Source organism: Paraphaeosphaeria sporulosa, assembly GCF_001642045.1.
Source record: "Paraphaeosphaeria sporulosa strain AP3s5-JAC2a unplaced genomic scaffold CC84scaffold_5, whole genome shotgun sequence".
Classification (NCBI taxonomy): Eukaryota; Fungi; Ascomycota; class Dothideomycetes; order Pleosporales; family Didymosphaeriaceae; genus Paraphaeosphaeria; species Paraphaeosphaeria sporulosa.
In genome coordinates this window covers 1,592,270-1,607,598 of record NW_017253364.1, presented here as the reverse complement: position 1 = coordinate 1,607,598, position 15,329 = coordinate 1,592,270, and the positions used below count along the sequence as shown (strand labels likewise).

General features: G+C 52.4%; 4 protein-coding genes across 4 annotated transcripts; 2 read left to right on the top strand and 2 right to left on the bottom strand.

Moving 5' to 3' along the window:
- Nucleotides 1-2,650: 2,650 nt before the first annotated feature.
- Nucleotides 2,651-3,474, top strand: CC84DRAFT_1091379 (HPP-domain-containing protein; the record flags this gene model as incomplete). Its single annotated transcript, XM_018174399.1, has 2 exons — nucleotides 2,651-2,896; nucleotides 2,944-3,474. The coding sequence occupies 2 exons, from the start codon at nucleotides 2,651-2,653 to the stop codon at nucleotides 3,472-3,474; spliced, it is 777 nt and encodes a 258-aa protein (XP_018036304.1).
- A 584-nt stretch (nucleotides 3,475-4,058) lies between these two features.
- CC84DRAFT_741112 (uncharacterized protein) lies at nucleotides 4,059-4,868 on the bottom strand. Its single transcript, XM_018187258.1, has one exon. It carries the CDS (start codon nucleotides 4,692-4,694, stop codon nucleotides 4,230-4,232), a length of 465 nt encoding a protein of 154 aa, XP_018036303.1. The 5' UTR covers nucleotides 4,695-4,868; the 3' UTR covers nucleotides 4,059-4,229.
- Nucleotides 4,869-7,085: 2,217 nt separating this feature from the next.
- CC84DRAFT_1176026 (white collar-2) lies at nucleotides 7,086-8,453 on the bottom strand (the record flags this gene model as incomplete). Its single annotated transcript, XM_018180187.1, has 2 exons — nucleotides 7,086-7,189; nucleotides 7,238-8,453. 2 exons carry the CDS (start codon nucleotides 8,451-8,453, stop codon nucleotides 7,086-7,088), a joined length of 1,320 nt encoding a protein of 439 aa, XP_018036302.1.
- A 524-nt stretch (nucleotides 8,454-8,977) lies between these two features.
- On the top strand, nucleotides 8,978-13,919 carry CC84DRAFT_1187029 (P-loop containing nucleoside triphosphate hydrolase protein; the record flags this gene model as incomplete). Its single annotated transcript, XM_018180898.1, has 20 exons — nucleotides 8,978-9,009; nucleotides 9,060-9,150; nucleotides 9,210-9,343; nucleotides 9,374-9,526; nucleotides 9,569-9,582; nucleotides 9,631-9,674; nucleotides 9,705-9,911; nucleotides 9,966-10,022; nucleotides 10,059-10,314; nucleotides 10,357-10,481; nucleotides 10,524-10,667; nucleotides 10,704-10,744; nucleotides 10,811-10,869; nucleotides 10,924-11,041; nucleotides 11,072-11,368; nucleotides 11,414-11,455; nucleotides 11,486-11,550; nucleotides 11,587-11,943; nucleotides 11,974-12,998; nucleotides 13,320-13,919. 20 exons carry the CDS (start codon nucleotides 8,978-8,980, stop codon nucleotides 13,917-13,919), a joined length of 3,861 nt encoding a protein of 1,286 aa, XP_018036301.1.
- Between the last annotated feature and the right edge of the window lie 1,410 nt (nucleotides 13,920-15,329).

Below are 15,329 nucleotides of genomic sequence, written 5' to 3'. Positions count from 1 at the left end.
ATCTCTACCAATCTCTACCAATCTCTACCAATCTCTACCAATCTCTACCAATCTCTACCAATCTCTACCAATCTCTACCAATCTCTACCAATCTCAGCATATCGCATCCAATATGTTCGCGGCTCAGCTCTCAGTGGCGTCTTCGGTATTTCGATTAGCAAAGGTTACCCAAATCAATCACCTGGCCTGACCCAAGCTTCCTTGGTTTTGTAATCAACCTTTGGGCCCAGCGTCACGTTAGCAGCGTGGGTGAGATGCACAGTCTACATACTTGACGCCGACACCGTGTCCTGTGCGCTCTCCAATTCTTCTCTGATTGACTTTCCGCCACCCTTATTTAAACACCCGAGGACCCCGTCAGCACGTCGTCTTCTCGCTCACCTTCTTCGACACGCTAGACGTAAAGGATCATCAACAAATGAGATAGTTTTTGAAACGCGGATCCGACTGTTAGTCTCGATTCAGCCACGAGTGAGGACCTTTCTCTACCATGAAGCTTATCTCTGGCATACTGGCGGCTGCCGCGGTATGTGTGATTACTATATCTGCCAAATGTGTTCATGGTGCTTCTACCATGTAATTACATCTCTTCCGACAGCTTTAACACCAAGTGCACATAGCTAACGCTTATTCTACGCAATCCAGCTGTGAGGGCAGCGACGGGTGCCCAGAGAGTTACAAGCCTTCTGCGTGGGTTGTGCGTGGCATGGCGGTACGGTCTGGCAATCCGATCAACAACAATCAGGATGGAATCCGCAACTCCGAACAGGCAGAAATTCAGTGCATCGCAGACCTGATGATGTGGCGCCAGTGTCTCATACGCTTGGGGGGTGAGGCATGCCTCAAAAGCGCGTGCGCCCGTGCAACTCAGTTTTCGACCAACGGCAACAATTGTAATCAGCTACGCTCAGTATGTGGACTGGAGACACGTCGCATTGGTGAGGAACCTGTCGACCCTGCCATCACTGAAGACCACAAGCATCTGGAGGCCCACAACTCTGGCCCTTCTCACCTCGGATAGATCTGCACAATGGAAGATTCTGGCGGTACATGCTTGTGGACCAACCAACATGACATGTTCGCTAGCCGCTCTATCAAGGCCTCTTAGCAACCAGTCGAATGGACCTCATTAAAGTTAAAACCTCCCATCAACTATCACTGCACGTTTTTCGCTCTACCGGACTGTAAAGATGAGGCTAAATCAGTCAGGTGGCATTGAATCTTCCAATCTCCGACTGTTCTCCGAAGCACGTTATTGGTACCATAACATTCGCTCTTTCACGTGCGAGTACGGTTATTCGTACCCCGTCTACGATTCTCGATCTGAAGATCTCACAGAGCCTCATAACGCAAAGAAACACCGAACCGGTAAGACTCTTGATCTCTTCAAGATTCTCCTGGGTAATATACTCTCAGATGGAAAACAGTGAGAGCGTCAACCTCGACGGCTCTGGATGGGCATCACTACAACTGCACTCAATCGACATGGTTTAACACTGCGCATTATACAAATCGCCAATGTGCACAAATCCCAACAAAGCAGTGACGCTTGACCAAGGGGGAAAAGGATTCGAAGTTGCTCATTTTGGATTCTTACTCGCCAGCAATTATTGATACAATGTCCGGTCGATACAATGCCGTCCATGTCCCGGGCTTCCCAATGTTGGTTACGGCGTGAGCGATGGAGGTGTGGATGACTGGAGCGCAGACGTGGCGTTGGGCATGATTTTGAGCGGAGTGCAATCAATGGTTGTTGGCTAGGGTCCTCTAGTCCCAGGTCGTTTGTTATGCAAGAGCCATAGACGAGGCAGCCTGTATTAGTACAGATATCTTGTCATACATTCCCTGTCATGTATTCTTGCTAGTGATGGTGCAATGAGCCATCGCTTCGAAATACTTTCAGCTCGCTATATGCAGGTTTGAATCGTCGCTCACATCCAACAACGACCAATGCTGTCTTAACAGACGCGAGGCCTGTTTTCACCTTGGCACTTGTAGTCAGGACTGGTTCGACAGGCAGAGACGCAACAGGAACTAGTGTTACACTAATTTAAACATGTTCTAACGACATAAAGATCGATGACTGGCACGATTTCTGTGGCATGTCGTATGTCCGTAATAACCTCCGTGGACCTTACTCAGAAACACAAGGCATTGGCGTGTGCCGTGTGCTGCGAGATTAATGATACTCCGCCAGAATTCATGAGGCGTATACTTAGCAACAACACTTTGCTGAAATCTGCCTTCAGCCATTATGCTACGCCATCAATCCGTTCAGGACCTTTCCACGTAGCTTCCAAGGTTATTCTTCTAGCATCTCGAGGGATAAAACATCCGTCACGTGGTTCGGCAATTACGTAACGAAAGCTTTTGTAGATGACGTCTTGCAGCGGCACCCAAATTCGAAAACGTCCGCGTTGGAAACGGGCCGTGCATTAGGCGACGGCACGCCCTGGGGTATCACCGATACCTCGGGTTTTACCTTTCCCCTTGGACGACGGTTGCCCGATTGAGTTAGCCCCGACCTGCCGACTTTTCCCCGATCTTTCTCCCAATAAGTTTTCTTCCTCGCCTCCTATATATAGACACGCTCTCCTCTTCCTTCTGTCTTCCTCGAGATCAAAGCGTGTTTCTGCGCGCAATAATAGCCATGGCACCCCCGGAAGACATCTTTGTGCGAGCCGAACGCGGCATCCAAGGGGCACTTTCACACCTACCGATGTGGATGAGTCGCTTCCTAGGATATCGCGGCAAGCCCGCTGCTCCCTCCCCAAATATGATAGTATGCATATACGGTTTCATCGGAGCTTTTGGTGGCCTTGGTATCATCCTCGCCATATTCACCGAGTCGCACTATTTTACAAGCCGCCACGTGCCAGCTATAGTCGCCTCTTACGTAAGTGCGCTGTCGCCATCTCAACGACAACTCTGACAAGAATATAGGGAGCATCTGCTATTCTTTGCTATGGTGCAATCGATGCGCCGCTCGCACAACCTCGTTCTCTGATCTTCGGTCACTTCTTCAGCGGCCTTGTTGGGGTCATCATCAAGGTCATCTTCAATTACAACTTCCCAGAGGATGGCGAGGGGTTTCCGCGTCTCATGTGGCTCGCAGCATGTCTAGCGACATCTATCGCTCTTGTCGTTATGCATTTGACCAAGACGACTCATCCGCCTGCTGGAGCTACTGCGCTTCTCCCGTGTGTCGACAGGAACATTCATGCTCTGGGCTGGTACTTTCTACCGGTGTTGTTACTATCTTCGTTCTTGATTCTCGTGAGCGCTCTGCTTGTCAACAACATTCAGCGACAGTATCCCAAATTTTGGATTGCCCCCATTCCTCCTTCGCCACCCGCTCAACCCAAGTACCAACAAAGCAGCCCCCCAGATCCTGAAAAGGCCGAGTTCAGCGAGACACCTAGATCGCCTACGCTTCCAGTAAGCGAGTCCCACGAATCAAAGGATACGCAATGATTGCAACTTGATGCTGTAGTCTGTTAGAAGCGAGAATACGAAGTGAGGATTGTGAGGTTTCACTTCCTGTTACCAGGGCTTCGTAGGGCCGAACCTTTCAAGGGAAGATCCACAGATTGCTATGATCCATGACGAGACTAAGGGGTCTGGCATGGCAAATGCGGCGAAGCTCTAATAGGTTCATAAGAAGGCATGTCCCAGTTAGAGTCTGGAGACAGTCTGGAGACAGTCTCCTGAACGCCCTATCTGCCATACTTAATCTGAACAATTTCTTCGATCACACTCTCAGAGAAACGTTTTCACAGATCCCGTTGTATTTCAGCTCTGAGGCCAGCACTTGAGACGGATAGAGTTCTCTGGCGGTGTACCGTTGGATTTCCCTTGCTAGATCGACTGCATGCTCTCCCCCATGAGGCAGGTACCTACGAGTGATCCATGCTGTTAACAAACGTGTGTGGGCGACTAATTGCACCTGCGGTGTGTATTGAAATAGCCGCGCAGAGCAGCCCTCGTTTGTCAGCTGGATTGATGGTCGTGCCGGATATCGAACATGTTCCTTTCACCTCCCGCGTTCGCAGCCGTGGTCTGAGGATTTCAACTGTACCATCTGTGAAGCGTGACTCGAGGGCATTTCAAATGCCATTCCAAGCTGCAAATTAAACGTGTTCTCGGGCCGTCGGAGATGACTCACCAATCTCTCAAGTCTTCGGGATCTAGATAGTATACAGCCGAACCGCAACTTCACCGACGCCACCCTATCTTCCACCTCTGCGAACCCCGCCGAACTCTATGAGCGTGACCCCTGGATGTTCGGTGCGGTCAGGCGCATCTGCCCCGGCACGGCCATCGTCGAGCACGAGATCTGGCTGGCGATCCGCCGCATGTCGTGGGCGTTCGATACAGTTCACACACCTGGGGAGCCGATCGGTCTCAAGGAGTACGATGAGATGAGCGAGCAGAATACCGTATCCTACGAGATCGTACTGAAACCGAGCTTGAGAGGGTTGGGAAGTGTCGAAGCGGAAGATGCAGGGGATGAAGGCAAGGGAATGATCTAGGCGATAAGAGTTGAGAAAACGACACCTATGGAGTATGAGTCTGGTGAGGTTAGCTTGGTACATTTTGTCAAAGAAAGCTCTCAGTAGAATTGTGGTGTTGACGAGGTCCACGAAAAACACCCCAAATGCCAAAAGCATAAGCTGACGCCCTCGCAATTTCATTTTTGCTGCGAAATATTTTATTACTATCTTACCGCTACGTTGCGAAGACGTCTGTTCTCAGGTGGAGACCGGGTGCTGCGGACTAACGCTGCTGTTTGCTCCGTGGGTACCCCTTCCGTTTCAACGGCTTTGACTTCTCTGACATCTCACCTCGAGCGCGACCTCTAAGCCTCGCGAGGTCTGCCATACGGGGATTCTTCGGATGTTACTGTGGCCGAATCTTGCCGAATCTACAAGGACGTGGAGGCCATAAGTAATGTTATACGACACTTCAATCTTCACAATGATCTGGGAATCAAGAAGTACGGTCACTTCCAGCGGATCCTTAATCCCTCCGCATTAATCATAATGCCACCGCGGGAACCGTGGTCTATGGTCCTACTCAGTAGCCGACCCGTTGACGTGATCGTGGGACATCGACGAACCAAACCGCATTGTGAGCACCAACTCAGGACCAAAATTCCAATGGCGAAGATGGATAACCGATCACACTTTTGCGGGACTGCCAAAGTTCGCTTGAATCCAGGTCCAGAATTATATAATGGCTGCCGCAGATCCCGTTACAATCGACTTGGACAGACCCCGAGTTAAGGGGATCAATTTCAATTCTTTTCGCCTTAACCGGGCCTCCGCAATCTTTTCTTGAGAACATTCGCCTTGCTGATCAGTGTCACCCTGCAGCTCTCTTCCAACGAAGACGGAAAGCCCAACGAGAACTAGCTTTTAAACTACATATCGAGCCACCTTGCGCCTCTCATTCGTGAGGTCGAATATGCCGAAATGGGGGAGGATATAGCGATACCACTCAACTAACCAACTCTGGAGCTCCGACATCTCAAGGCAGAAGCCTATATTATCGCGCCAACTGCGTGTCAACATCCTGAGTGTCATCCTGCTGACGGTCCACTTCCCTCCGCAGATGAAGATACGCTTCCAACTCCGGCGTCGCTATCTCCAGTCTGCACCACCCATAACACGAAATGTCTTGAGCCTCCAAGACTTCCGCCGCAACTGCTTCCCTCTCCTCGTTTCCTACACGCTACGGCACCGAGAGCAGCGAGCCTGACGTTTGGCCGACATAATTGTCGATGGTGAGGGAACTTGCCTGCGCGTCGTCACGCACACTCGGCGTACTAAGAAGGATTTGTTTGCTGATCCGGATAAGAATCGCCGAGCGTTTCCACGCGTGAATACACCTGCGAGCCACATACTGGATATGGAGACGGTAGAGAAGGTATTCGGGCCCGAGGAAGATTTCGACGGCCATCCAGAGGCGGAGCTTCTGGGCCTGCTTGGGGACGATGTGTACTAATATCGAAGAGCGGATTAGCCGCCGAATGGACAATCGTTGAAGGCTATGTGCTTCTGCCCGGGCATACGGGATTGAAATAGTGGGTTTGATGAGTAGGGAACTCTGCTGCTGGAGTGATGAGATTTATTGGGAGGGGAGCTTAGCGTCGAACGGCTGGAATATGTGGATTTCAGGCCGATGTTACAGCTTCTTGCTGAGTGGACCGGAAAAATAGAAGTGGTGCATTGGTGAGATACTTTGGCCTCGTAAGGGGCTATTACGGCTGGTATTTGCAGGCTATGAATAGTAGCATTGAGCTTCGCCAGTGGCATATGGGGATGTGCCCGAATTATGAATGAATATGTTACAGCTGTGGCACTACATGCCCAACTCCGTCCTAGCATTAGAAATGACATTCCCATGTGAACTACCTAATGGCGAGCTGGACTCTGTGATGCGTGGGAACATAAGACCTAGTTGTTGGTGGGAGCGGCAGTCAAGGAGGAGGAAAGCTTACGTAGAAGGTCGTAGTTTCGATCGCGACCAGGAGTTCACGTGACATCCACCCGACCAGAAAGCTTGAGTTAGCTTTCACCTGGCTATCTCATTGGCGGGTGGTTTGTCCCAGTCTCATGTGACAAGTACCTTTTATGTCGTAAGACCCGACACAATGCCCCTTCGTTTCCCTCTAATATGGGCCACGTGGTTATTTCACAGACAAGGCGCAATAGCAAACGCACACCAATGTTTTGGATGATTACCTTTGTGCAATCCATTTGATATTACTTGAACCAAAATTTCTTATCCCTTGTGTATATGTGGTATCGTTTGTCCTTCTATATGCATTGGAACTAAAACTTCGTGGTTCCGTTCATGGCAATGCTGAATCCTCTCGCAACCTTTCACGCTCAATATAGTCGCATACATGTTCACTGCACGACCAGAGCTGCAACATGTTGACCTCATACAGACTGGCGGTTAAGCGGCACGTCGTCTGCAGGGTACTACAGTCCCTGAAGTGGATGCTCGCGCAGACTTACCCGGTCGAAAGAACGATTCTTCAGCAAGGGAATGTGTCAAACGACTGGCTTCTGGCCCGGTCAACTGCTATTTGTGCTCGAGTGCATGGGTAGGGCTGGCGTGTGAGATGACTGGCCGTTGCCGGACTGGCTTTGCCTCTTCTTTTCCTTCTTAGCCCAACGCACTATCCACATTAGTAAATGTATTATGACGTGCGCGACGAAGAACTCACATCCGCAGGCATTGCACAGCGTCTTTGGTCCGTTGGGACCCTTCCTCCATTCTGGCGAGTCTAGGGTGCCGCAGTCGGTGCACACATACTCGTCCGCGATCTTCAGCTTCTTCTTCTTGTCCGACGATGCCCTGCCGTCGCGGTCCAGCGAAATTTGGATGCCGGCGTCGCCTCTAATGAGCATCGGGCTGTGCTCGCCGGTACTGATGCCCTGTGATCGTTCCCCGTCCCGGTAGCGCAGACCAGTCAGCATCTCGATTGTCTCCAGATGGGTGGCACCCTCATAGCGAGCCATCTTGTCGTTGATGCTATCGGGCTTGCTTGCGGCCAAGGCCTCGTCCAAATTCTGGCGCGTGAGGGCCGTGTTCGAGACGCCCGGCTTCGCGGGCGGAGGCATGGCCTGGTATGCTGCGATTGCGCTCGCGCTCACGCTTTCGGTTTGGCCCACTGTCTCGGAGGGTGTTACAGATGAAACGCCATCGGCCTTTTTCTGCCAGTGCTGCTCCTGCGCGTCCGTCTCCTCCTGCTCCTCGCGCTTGAGCTCGGCGATGCGCTTCATGAGACGCTCGTTCTCGATCTTGTGCTCGAGGAACGAGTCGAGCAGCGCAGCGTTCTTGGTCGGGTAGGGACGGGCCATCATGAAGAAGCCGCGGCAGTTCATCGTGTTGGGCGGCGCAAAGGTGCTCGGGTCGTTGCTTAGGTGGGGGTGGCCGTGGGCCTCGAAGATGGCCCATGTCTCGTCCGTCTTGCGGAAGCGGTAGAAGAAGCGCAGCGGGTTGCCCGAGGCGATGGACTCGTTGAACTCTTTGACGAAGATGCCGCTGTCGTCGGGGTGGATAAACTCGCCGACGAAGCGGCCGACGAGCTGCTGCGGCTCCCAGCCCGTCAGCGCCTTGGAGGACGGCGACGCATACAGGATGCGGCCGTCGGGGGTCAGGATGTGCAGCAGGTCACGCAGCTCCTCGAGCACGCGCTGCGACCAGTTGCGCCGCTTGGTGAACTCGGTCAGCGTGCTGCCCGACGGGTTCAGGCTGGGGGCGCCAAAGCCCGTGGGTAGCGGGCCGGCACCCGCGCCCGTCATGCTGCTGTCCTGGTTGAGCGCCTGCTGCAGCTGCTGGCCGCCAAAGGGCGAGTAGTTGGCCTGCGGGGTCGAGCTGGACCCGTCGTCGAACTGCGACAGGTCCATCTCCATGGGCATCATGTCCTCGACCGACATGCTGTTGAGGTCGGCCGTGTCGGGGGGGAGGTGCAGCGGCGCGATGCCTGCCATCTGCTATTCTTCAGTCAGCCTTCAGCGTCCGATGATATTCGCCACGGCTCGCCCTGCCGTGGACCGGACTGCACGGGGACCCTGCCGTGGCGGGGCACACAAGCATACTTCAGTGGAGAGCGAGCCGCCACTCTGGTACATGGCGGGCGGGTCTCGCAGCAACCATGGGCTGCGCGACGACGAGATACTGGGAGTAGATGCGCATTCACCTTCACTGGATGCGAAAGAATGCCGTGTGGAGTGCCGCCTGACAATGACGGAAACCAACCCGCAGACCCCGGCGAACGCGACCCAATTTGCCCGAGCGTTGCGTCACGTGACTCCGTGTCGCCTCTGCCTGCTCCAGACGCGCGCGGAGCCCTCACCACGCGTCATCTCACCCAACCTCACGCTCAACTGCAGCAGCCCGACTGCAGCACAACCGCACACACAGAGAGGGTCCACGTGCGGCGGCACGAACAGCAGCCATCATGTCGCGAATCGAGCGCATGCAGATCCAAGGGTGAGCCGCGTTGACATCCGACATACGTCGGGCCGCATTGACAGGCGTAGCATCCGCTCTTTCGGACCGCAGACGGGCGAGACCATCGTCTTCAACACACCACTTACTCTCATTGTTGGCTGGAACGGCTCCGGCAAGACTGTACGTTGACCCATCCCGTCTCCACCAGCCTCGCACGTGACAGCTGACCACCATCCCAGACCATCATCGAATGTCTCAAATATGCCACCACAGGCGAGCTGCCGCCGAACAGCAAGACTGGAGGAGCCTTCATTCACGATCCAAAGCTAACATCCTATGATGAGGTTATGGCCCAGGTCAAGCTCTCCTTCCGGTCCTCGTCGGATATCCCCATGGTCGTCAGTCGCAAGATGCAGCTCAACGTCCGGAAGAATGCCCGATCACAGAAGACGCTAGAGGGCTCCTTGCTGATGCGCCGCAACGGCGTCAAAGAGTCCATTTCTTCCCGCGTAGCTGAGCTGGACCAGATTGTGCCACAGTATCTCGGCGTCTCTAAGTCTATCCTGGAGAACGTCATCTTCTGTCACCAGGAAGACAGTCTGTGGCCAATGAGTGAGCCCGCCGTTCTCAAAAAGAAGTTTGACTCCATCTTCGAGGCAGATAAATACACAAAGGCGATCGAAAACATTAAGGTCATTCGCAAAGTCCATATGAGTAACCTTGCTGTCGCTAAGGTCCAAGAGGAAAACGCCAAGGAGAACCAAACCCGTGCAACCAAGGCTGAGGCAGACATGGTTAAACTCTCGGACAAGATCGAAGCCTACCGCACCGAACATGAAACGGCTGAGGCTGCAGCCAAAGAAGCACTCAAAAAGAACAGGGAGGCATACGCGCACGCCGCAAAATATGAGCAGGTTGTTGCTCAACTCCAAGGCAAACGCGTCACCTACCAAGCAAATGAAGAAAACATCATGTCTTTGGAAGACAACCTGAAGATGATGGAGGAGACCGACCAGGAGCTGCAGGTCATGATGGAACAGTATGGCGAGCGTGTACAAACGTACCAAGATCAACAAGAAGATTTGAAGACGCAGTACCGTAGCTATCAAACATCTCTGCAACAGAATCGCACATCTTTGGGTACCAAACAGAGCGAAGTCGGCAAGCACCAAGCAGAAAAGGACCAACACGCTCGCAACATCCAGAAGCGTGCAAATCTCATCAAAGAAACGGCCCGGCGACATGGCATCCGAGGCTTCGATCTTGACGTGGACGAGACGCAGGTGGTCGAGTTCCAGCAGATATTGCGAAAGCTATCGCGTGATCAAAACAAAGCCCTCGAACGTGCCCGAACTGATGCTCAGGACGAGCTTGGCCATGCACAAGATGCCGTTAACCGTCTCAGCGAAGAGAAGGCAGGTCTAAACCAGCGTAAGGACCTGTCCAAGTCACAAATTACTGCCAACGACAAGCGGATCACGGAGTTGCAGAAGATCATGAGTAACATTCGAGTCGACGAAGGAGCTGAAGCAGTTATCTTGAACAAGAAGCAGGCGACCGAAAAAGACCTTGACAAGGCGAGCGCAGATGCCGATAATGCCGACTACGATACCCGGATTCAAAACATCGAGAACACCGTTCATAGACTTGAGAATCAGAAGGAGCGTTTGGACACAGAGCTGGTCGAGGCCACACAAGTTGCCAGCGAATCCGCGGAAATCGACTACACCCAGAACAAACTCAAGGAGACAAAACAGAGCCTTTCGACGATGAAGTCAGTGCATTCAGCGCGTATCTCAAAGCTCATTGACCCCGACTGGGATATTGCGACTCTCGGCAGCGCATTCCGAGATGTCCTTGCTCAGAAGAACAACGATGTGAAAGATGCGGAAGAGAAGCGTGAAATTTCACAGAATAAACTAAACCAAATCAACTTCAGGCTCTCTTCAATAGATTCTGAGCAGAAGAATAAGCGCGCAGAGTATACTAAGTACAAGAACGTGGTCCTTGACGCTATTCGAAAGGAAGATATCACAGATTTCGACGACACTTTGTCAGAACTCGAGTCGGAGTTTGCCACACTGTCAGATGACAATGCTAGCTTCGGGGCTCAATTAAAGTACTTTGAAGCTTGCCTTGACACCGCAGAAACACACAATCAATGTCGACTGTGCATGCGAACGTTGAAGGACGACAAGGCCGAAGGGTTTACCAAGGCAGCATTTCTGATCAGGGTCAAGAACATGGTCGCAAAGGCTACTCAGAATCTTGACGCAAATATCGACGACGTACAGGCCGAATTGGAGAAAGTACGAAATGCGAAGCCTAGCTACGAATTGGCAAAACGCGCCGAGGAAGTTGAACTCCCTGCACTCAAGGCGGAGCATGAGAAGCTCGTGTCAGAACGCAATGCAATCAATAAGGAGCTAGAATATCAGGACAGCACAATCAATGAATTGAAGGAGTCCAAAAGGGAGATCGACTCGTTATCTGCAGATATCCAATCGATAATTAGCTCTTACGACGAAGCCCGCGAGCTGGAAGATCGTGTCGTCGCTTTAAAGAAAAAGCAGAAAACGAGTGGGCTTTCTCGTGGTATCAGCGCTGTGCGTGAAGAGCTACAAAAGGTGAACACAGAGAGCCGGACTGCGAAGGCGGAGCTTGCGGCCCTTAGCGGCGAGCGCGAAAAGTTACGAAAGACCGTTAGCACACTTGAGCTGCGCATTCGCGATATCAATGCCGAGCTCAGCGCTGCACAATCGAGCCTCAAAGAGAAGCGCAATCTGGCAGAACGCATCGAGGAATTCAAGAACAGTAATACTGAGCAACGAGAGGTCATTCGAAGTCTCGAAACCGACCTGCTGGCCCTGGACCCCGAGTTGGAGCGAGCTCAAGCAACGTACAAGGACGTGAATCGACGCGGCAACGAACGAGTCAATCGTGTGCAAGAAGAAGCGTCCAAGCTGTCTGACAGTGTTCGCCAGCTTGCTGAAGCAGACCAAGACATATCTGCGTACATTGACAAGGGTGGCCCGCAGCGTCTGACTCGAGCCCAACATGAGATTGAGATTCTTCTTGTCGACATTAAACAGATCGAAGACGACATGTCACGTGTCGCGCGCGATGTCAAGAAGATAGAAGAAGCTCTGAGTAGTGTCGAGCACACAAAGCAATCGATTTTCGACAATCTTCGATACCGAAAGGCCAAGCGAACTTTAGAAACCCTCGCAAAGGAAATTGAAGCTTTGGAAAAACAAAATGCCGAGGCAGATCAAGCGCATTGGACTGCAGAGGGAGACAAGTGGGATGCTGAGTATCAGCTATTGCATGTACGAGTCATCGAGCTGAGCACCACGATGAAACAGCTCGACATGCAACTCGTTCAAGACACCAAGGAGTACAATAAGTATTACAAGAACGCGGCGAACGACTACCGCAAGGCTCACATCACAGTGGAGACCACGAAGGCGGCCTGTGATGATCTAAGCCGATACGGCAGCGCGCTTGAGCAGGCAATCTTGAAGTTTCACACGATCAAGATGGATGAGATCAACAAGATTATTGACGAGCTCTGGCGCAATGCATACCAAGGAACCGATGTCGACACTGTGCGGATCCGTTCCGACAACGATGGCGGCGCCCGGAACCGCACCACCAACTACCGCGTCGTTATGGTCAAGCGCGACAACGAGATGGATATGCGTGGCCGCTGCAGCGCTGGGCAGAAGGTCCTCGCGTCTATTGTGATTCGCCTCGCTCTCGCCGAATGCTTCGGTACCAATTGTGGGCTCATCGCACTCGATGAGCCAACAACCAATCTCGACCAGCAGAACATTAGAGGGCTCGCCGAGAGCCTTTCCCAAATCATCCAGATCCGCCGCAAGCAGGCCAACTTCCAGCTGTTGGTCATCACGCACGACGAACAGTTCTTGCGCGAGATGAACTGCGCAGACTACACTGATGTCTATTGGCGCGTGGGCCGGGATAAAGAGCAACAGAGCTACATCGAGCGCCAGAATATTGCTGAGGTAACTGCCCTTCTTCCTCTATATATGCTTACGAAAGAGCGCAAATTCCTGCAGAATCGTGCTGCTTGGCCTAACTGTTTACCTTGTTATCATATTCACTTACAAAATCAATAGGTCGCCTGATCCTGGGACCTGGACGATCCCAACGACGACAAATGCGTAACGACCGAGCGACCGAGTGACCGAGCGACCGAGCGCCGGCAATTGGGTGGGCATGACGGGTATGCTTCTTTGGGGACTGGTTTGCGTCTAGCGCGGTGGCATGCATTTCAAGGCGCTGGGATCCGGCAACTGCATAGTGAGGTGTATGTACGTGTTTAGTATGTATTTACTGTGAGCGATAATGACTACGACCTTATCCGCTTGGCCGGGATATTGATCCTTGACACGTCACAAGACGACGGTCACTACGAATCAGCATGGCCAAGTGTTGGTCACTGGTATAACCATGTCCGCGGGAAGGGCATGATCAAGCGCGAGGCGTATTCCTCCATAGTTGAATACTTCAAGACCATCAAGGAAGAGATCTCCAGGGAAGAATTCGCGCTCCCTGTCTTTCTACGCGAGGACTGGCAGCCTGATTACGACGTAGAGACTACCGGGCACTGGCCCTGGAAGCTAAAAAGGTATTGCCAAGACTACCAACGCTATTTGCAAGAGACAATGAGTCCAGATCACCCTCCCGACGAAGAGGACAATGATGCTAGGTTCATCGCCGTCTCGGATGCCACCTGGGATGCTCTGGAGATGCTTGAGTACAAGACATGGCGTGTCTCATTTGTTGATAATCTTCTCAAGCAGATTCGCCGCTACGTATGGTCCATCATCGACAGTTCTTGCTGTCGCTTGGGCGCGGGGAGCGGTGGGAGGAGGGTGAAAGGATCTTGCGGATTCACCTACCAGATCTGTTTATGTAGATAATTACTAATTGGGTACTTCCATTGTATTGTGGGGATTCCGTTTCCTAGAACGGCAAGCGTATCATAACAATCATAAGTAACGTGTTTTACAAGCGAGCGGCGCGTACAAGCGAGCGGCGCACCCCACCAACTTTACGCACCTATCTCATCTTAACCTACAATGGCTCCACACAACAATGCTCAATTACCTTCAAATGAAGCAGATATTCAGCTTGCTATCTTATCTATCAATACAAAACAGATTCAAGGCAATCGACCTGCTGCTGCAGTCTACAATGTACCCGAAACAACGCTCCGCCGCCGACGCGCTGGGAAGCCTGCCCGACGCGATTGCCAGCCCAACTCAAAGAAGCTCACTGAGCTAGAAGAGGAGGTGATTGTTAGATATATACTTGACCTGGATCAACGTGGATTTGCGCCTACGTACGCGGCTGTACGCGATATGGCTGATAAACTGCTGGCTGCGCGCGGCGCTGGTCAGGTCGGCGTCCACTGGCCGCGCAACTTTGTCAAGCGCACGGATAGTCTCACAACGCGTTTCAATCGAGCCTATGATAGGCAGAGAGCCCTGTGTGAGGATCCGATATTAATCAGAAGCTGGTTTGAGCTCGTAGAGCAGACAAAGACCAAGTACGGCATCTGCGATGACGATGTCTATAACTTCGACGAGGCTGGCTTTATGATGGGCAAGATTATGACTCAACTCGTTGTAACAGGATCAGAGCGGAGAGGCAGGCCAAAGGCTATCCAGCCTGGCGACCGTGGATGGGTCACAGTGATCGCTGCAATCAACGCTGCTGGCTGGTCAGTCCCACCGTTCCTTATTTTCGCTGGCCAGTATCATCTATCTGCCTGGTACGAGGAAGCAGAGATCCCACGCGACTGGGCGATTGCAGTCAGCGACAACGGCTGGACGAACAATGAGCTAGGAGTAGAGTGGCTAAAACACTTTAACGCTTATACGAAGACTCGTGTCGTTGGTGCGCGTCGCCTGCTCATCCTTGATGGCCATAAGAGCCACCACTCTCTTGAGTTTCAAGAGCTCTGCAAGGAGAATAATATCTATACTCTTTGTATGCCACCTCACTCATCTCACCTGCTACAGCCGCTTGACGTTGGCTGCTTCTCGCCGCTGAAGCGCGCGTACAGCCGTGAGATTGAGAGTCTAATCCGCCACCACATCAACCACATCACGAAGCTCGAGTTTCTGCCAGCCTTTAAGGCAGCCTTCACGCGATCATTTACGGCAGCTAATATCTGCTCAGCCTTTCGAGGCGCAGGCCTTGTTCCTCACCAGCCAGACGTTGTTCTATTAAAGCTAGATGTGCAGCTCCGTACGCCTACACCAGCTGCTCTACCAGAGGCTCTCTGGGAAGCCAAAACGCCGAGCAACGTACGTGAGCTTGAGGCT